This window comes from Colobus angolensis, unplaced genomic scaffold, assembly GCF_000951035.1.
Source record: "Colobus angolensis palliatus isolate OR3802 unplaced genomic scaffold, Cang.pa_1.0 Scaffold413, whole genome shotgun sequence".
NCBI classification, from domain to species: Eukaryota; Metazoa; Chordata; class Mammalia; order Primates; family Cercopithecidae; genus Colobus; species Colobus angolensis.
Window position 1 is genome coordinate 361,930 of NW_012117522.1, and position 5,824 is coordinate 367,753.

A 5,824-nucleotide genomic window follows, 5' to 3' on the forward strand; every position below is an offset into this window, starting at 1 on the left:
ATTTTGGCTCACTGCAACCTCTGCCTCCCGGGTTCAAGCAGTTCTCCTGTCTCAGCCTCCTGAGTAGCTGGGACTACAGGCACCCGCCACCACGCCCAGCTAAATTTTGTATTTTTAGTAGTGACAGGGTTTCACCATATTGGTCAGTCTGGTCTCGAACTCCTGACCTCAGGTGATCCGTCTGCCTCGGCCTCCCAAAGTGTTGCGATTACAGAGGTGAGCCACCGCACCCGGCAAAAAATATTTTTAAAAAGATGCATGTAATACAGCTAACCACCGAACATCACAGCTTAGCCTAGCCTACCTTAATGTGCTCAGAACACTTACATTAGGCTACAGTTGGGCAGCATGATCTGGCAATACAGTACACTGTCAAAAATTAGTTGTTTACTCTCATGATTTCATGGCTGCCTGGAAGCTGCAGCTAGCTCACTGCCTCTGCCCAGCATCAAGAGAGACCATGATACGGCTTTCCACTGAATGCGTATAGCAACCATTGGTAAGTCAAGGACCAGCTGTATTTTCAAACTTCTGTCTGCTATTCAGAAGACTCTTCCCTTAATTCTCTGGGCAAAACAGGACTCAGTCAATGCCCAGCTAATATCTTACTTTGAAAAACCTTTACCAAACCTCTCACCCCACAGAATTCTGAAATCTTTTGTGCTCCTCAATGTTGATCATATACTTTGCATAGCCCTTATCACATTATTAACTTATATGCCCTAATTATGCCTTCATTAAGTGTAAGAATTTTAAACCTGGATGACTAGAACAGTGGTAGTGACAAAAATATGTAAGAAAATTCAAACAATGATTTATTTTTGAGGAAAAATTATTTGGTTTTTAGATTATTTAACAGTTGGAATGTTACATGCCTCCCTATATGATCCAGGGCTAAAGCTTGGTATATATTTTTTCCCTTGACTTCGCTTTAAAATCTCATGGGTCCTCAGATAATACATAATATATATCTATGTTTCACATGGACCAGCCCAGGCATCATAAAGCTTACAACAGCATACGGTAAGGAGAAACAATTGTAGTTTAGTTATTATAAAAATATGTTATATATTCAGATAGAACTGGGTTCCCATCTTGTTTCTGTTATTGTTTTACCTGGTAATGGTGTGACTTTTCTGAGTTTATTTTTTCATCAGTAAAATGAATATAATAATGCCACTTCAAGATTTCTTAGGGGGTTGGGTATTAAATGAGATTAAGTATCTAGCATGTGATTGGTGATTGTCATGTATATAAATATGTAAAGAATGTTTCATCTAAAAAAAAAAAGAATGCTTCCTCTATTGTTCCCAAAAGTCATTTTTAAAAATTATTATTATTTTTTTTTTTGAGACAAAGTTTTGCTCTTTTCACACAGGCTGGAGTACAGTGGCACCATCTCGGCTCACTGCAACCTCCACCTCCGAGGTTCAAGCGATTCTCCTGCCTCAGCCTCCCGAGTAGCTGGGATTACAGGCATGCACCACCATGCCCAGCTAATTTTTGTATTTTTAGTAGAGACAGGGTTTTACCATCTTGGCCAGGCTAGTCTAGAACTCCTGACCTCAGGTGATCTGCCCCATCTTGGCCTCCCAAAGTGCTGGGATTACAGGCACGAGCCACCATGTCCAGCCCCAAAAGTCAAATTTTTGACAGTATTTTTACCCCACCTTGTCAAACTGAAAAACAGTTTGTTCTTAATAAATGTCATAAACATGTTTATCTAAAACTTTTATTTAAATGTGTTGTTTTTAACAAAAAATATTTTAAGGTAGGAAAATATGTCTTTACCTGCAAATTGAGGAGTTGCTTGCTTGTGTTTGAAAGAAAGGTGGAAGCACTGATCACCATCTATGCTAAGTTTAGCACAGAAGTCTAAAGCAGAGCATAAACTTTTTGTGTCTTTCTTGAAGAATGCTGAATTCAGTTTTTTGCAACCACATACTATCAGATGATTCCAACCTTAGGTGGACTGGAGGAAGAAAAGTTTGCTAGTAGAGGTCACTAACTTAGCAGCGGTTTAGGCAGTAAGAGACTCATCCCACTCCTGTAGCATCGTGTGTCCCTATTATCCTGCACTCTCCCCTCTACTCCCAATGAGCTCACTCTCCATTAAAACTATAGGAGGAAAATGAATGTATATTTTTACCGGTAAAATATGTGTACAATCAATTTTCCTTTGTATTGCTTACCCTCTGACATCCTGAAACAAAGAGTTTTACAGTTAACCATGGGTTAATACTCAGAACAAAATGGCTATGGGTAAATATTTGTTCTTTGCTGTGTAGGACCTATAAATCCTAAATCATGGCTTTCACCCAGTGAAAGGATGAAAGCACACAGTTCCTTCTACAACTCCCCTAAGTTAATACCCCACTTTTCATCCACAATCCCTCAAAGACCTTCATTTTTTCTCCAAAGTATACTGACTGGCAGAGCCCCCTCTTCCCTGGGTGCACTCAAATTTCCTGTTGAGATGTCAAGGCCTATACTATGGAGTGTTATTACCGTTGATATCTACAGTGGTTGGTCTGAATAAAATACGTATAACTGCTTCTCTTTTGCTTTCTGTAAATATCTGTTCAAATTCTTGGAATTCTCTCCCAGCTCACTTCATGTAGCCTTTCAGCAGGGACTTGGTTCTTAATGCTTTTGCCACTTCCTTAGTAGTCGGCTAGAAGGCTTCTGTGGCAGCTTATTTTCACTGCCAACGGCAGGATTGCATCAAAAGGGCAGTAGACCATAATATTTAGGAATTCAGGCTCTAGTTTTGAGTCAGAGACCTGGGTTCACATGTCACTCCAGTTCCTTGGGCAAATTATTAAACTTCTCTAAGCTTTAGTTTCCTTATCTGCTGAGTGGAAGTATAGTATTCACCCTGAAGTTGGCTGTGAATATTAAATGATATTATGAATACAAAATGCATTATATATTGCCTTGGACATTGTAAACATTCAGTAAAGCTTACCTATTATAAGGATCAAAGAGTAAAGGAAGCTGGGAGAGGAAGGATGCTAAAAGACAATTTTTTAAAAATAGATGGAGTCTTGCTGTGTTTCCCAGGATGGTCTCAAACTCCTGGTCTCAAGTGATCCTCTTGCCTCAGCATAATAAAAAATATGCCTGAAGATGTTGAAAAGGAAGAGACTATACTGCAGTGCAAATTTGTTGAGTGATTACTATGGCCAAGAAATAGAACAATGACTGAGGCATAACCCCTACCTTCAAGAATCTTACAGTCTAGTTTCTCCCTTAGTAAAGCTTCAGTAGCCACTATTAATCTCTTTGTGGTAAAAACAAATAGGTAAAATTCTGAAATAATGCAGGTGTGTTAATTTCTCATGATAGAATTAGAAAGGACCATGAAAAATCTGTCTGCCCTGTCTTGAGATGGGTGAAAACCTGGAAGGCTTTGTAATAGAAAGGATCACTGATAGTAGTAGAATATTATTCTAGTGCTATTTCTAGACATTTCTAGAAAATAAATGTCAGATAATATTATATGTAAAAATAATTTGAGTGAAATTATGGTGCAGTTGTATTTTTTCCAGCTAATAAGATTCTTTTCTAATTAATACACTATTGCTGAAAGCCACTTAAATCCCAACAAAATGAAATATATAAAGAAATTATGGTACTTATACCATGTCAGAATTAAAAATCAGGTTTTGGGCTGTGCGATAGCTCACGCCCATAATCCCAGCATTTTAGGAGGCCAAGGAAGACAGATCACTTGAGGCCAGGAGTTCGAGACCAGCCTGGCCAACATGGTGAAACCCCTCACTACTAAAAACACAAAAAATATCTGGGCATGGTGGCACATGTCTGTAATCCCAGATACTTAGGAGGCTGAGGCATGAGAATCAGCCGAACCCGGGAGGTGGAGGCTGCAGTGAGCAGAGACTGTCCTACTGTACTCCAGCCTGGGCAACAGAGTCAGACTCTGTTTCAAAAAAAAAAAAAGAAACTGGTTTTGGAGGACTCAGTAATGACATAGGAAAATACTTTGTGATAAATGAAAAAAGCAAGCCCAGATATAGTATGGTTCTAATTTTGTTAGTAAAGTATACAGAAGGAAACCAATAGTTGGAAGGTGAGATTACAAGTAAATTTATTTTCTTCTTGAAACCCTTTTGAACAAAATAAACATTTCAAAAAAATGATTCAGGCTCTTAAAATACTGAGGCTTATGGTGCATTAGTTTTCAACTTAACATAGGTCACATTAAAAATCTGTTTAGTTGGGTCACCACAAAACAGATATGGACACAAGACAAAAAGTAACTGAAAGGGGAGAAAGTTTCAAGATTAATTTAACTCATATTGTTGAAGTATATAAATTATTATGTATCCCTGCCAGCAAGGACTGACATGCATAAATCTAATTCTGGCATATTACTAAATCATATCTTGAGAACTGGTATAAGCTTGAGAAGGATTACCTATTATGTCCATTGACAGTGAGTTGTATGACTCCTGACAATGTTTTTCTGTCACCCCTGCTGTATGACTGGATAAAGATGATGATGAAGACAATTCCAGTCTAACATATCTTCTTTTTTTACCACAGAGTGAACAATCTACTGGTGTGGCACTAGGTCCCCGGGGCAGCTGAACTTCATCTCTGTTGTAGTTTCTGACAGCTCCACTGTGATGAACAGAGCGTTCTCTTTGCCAGATATAATGGGTTGGTGCAATGGCCATAACCTATAATGGAAAGCTTACTTTTAGAATTTTAGTAATATTTCAAAATTTACTAAAATTGAGTTAAAAAATTACAACTCAAGAACAACTGTCTCTAAAGTGAAGATAAAAATCCAAATTGCTGATTTATGAAACAAAACACTTCCAGATAAGGCTGGGAGGATCATCACTAAAAAGTGACTCATTGCTTGGATCTTTAAGACAATAATCGACAAAGTAAATTATTTTAAACAGGAAATAGGACTGAAGCAAACTTCCAGGTTATCGGGGTATTTATTTTTCAATTCTGAATATTCTAAGTTTGGGAAAGATAATACAGTTGCTCCAAAACAATATAAATTCTTAACTTTGGAATGTATTGGGTTAAAAAACAATTAATTGGCCAGGCGCGGTGGCTCACGCCTGTAATCCCAGCATTTTGAGAGGCCAAGGCGGGTGGATCACGAAGTCAGGAGATCAAGACCATCCTGGCTAACATGGTGAAACCCCGTCTCCACTAAAAATACAAAACAATTAGCCGGGCATGGTTGCGAGTACCTGTAATCCCAGCCACTTGGGAGGCTGAGGCAGGAGAATCACTTGAACCCTGGAGGTGGAGCTTGCAGTGGGCAGAGATCACCCCACTGCACTCCAGCCTGGGCGACAGAGCGAGACTCCATCTCAAAAAAAAAAAAAAAAAAAAAAAGCTGGGCATGGTGGCACATACCTGTAGTGCCAGCTACTCAGGAGGCTGAGGTAGGAGGATCACTTGAATCAGAGGAGGTTGAGGCTACAGTGAGCCATGATCACATTACTACACTCCAGTCCAGGTGACAGAGCAAGATCCTGTCTGGTGGGGAAAAAAAGCATTTGGCTGGGCACAGTAGCTCACACTTGTAATCCCAGCACTTTGAGAGGCAGAGGTGGAGGATTGTTTAAGGCCACGAGTTCATGACCAGCCTGGGCAACGTAGTGAGACCCCATCTCTATTTTTAAAACATTTTTATTTTATTTTTTTCTTTTTTGAGATGGAGTCTCACTCTGTTGCCCCGGCTGGAGTGCAGGGGCATGATTTTGGCTCACTGCAACCTCTGCCTCCCGGGTTCAAGCAGTTCTCCTGTCTCAGCCTCCTGAGTAGCTGG

General features: G+C 39.5%; 1 protein-coding gene across 2 annotated transcripts in view; it reads right to left on the reverse strand.

Annotated features, from left to right (window-relative positions):
- Window positions 1–5,824, reverse strand: part of SPDYA (speedy/RINGO cell cycle regulator family member A) — a 46,112-nt gene that overhangs the window by 12,318 nt on the left and 27,970 nt on the right. The window contains exon 7 of one of the 2 annotated variants that reach the window (XM_011956287.1): window positions 4,411–4,706. In XM_011956287.1, coding sequence (XP_011811677.1) covers window positions 4,411–4,706 — 296 coding nt within the window. Of the gene's footprint in view, window positions 1–4,094; window positions 4,707–5,824 lie in introns of those variants that run through there. The other variant, XM_011956288.1, reaches the window with a different exon arrangement.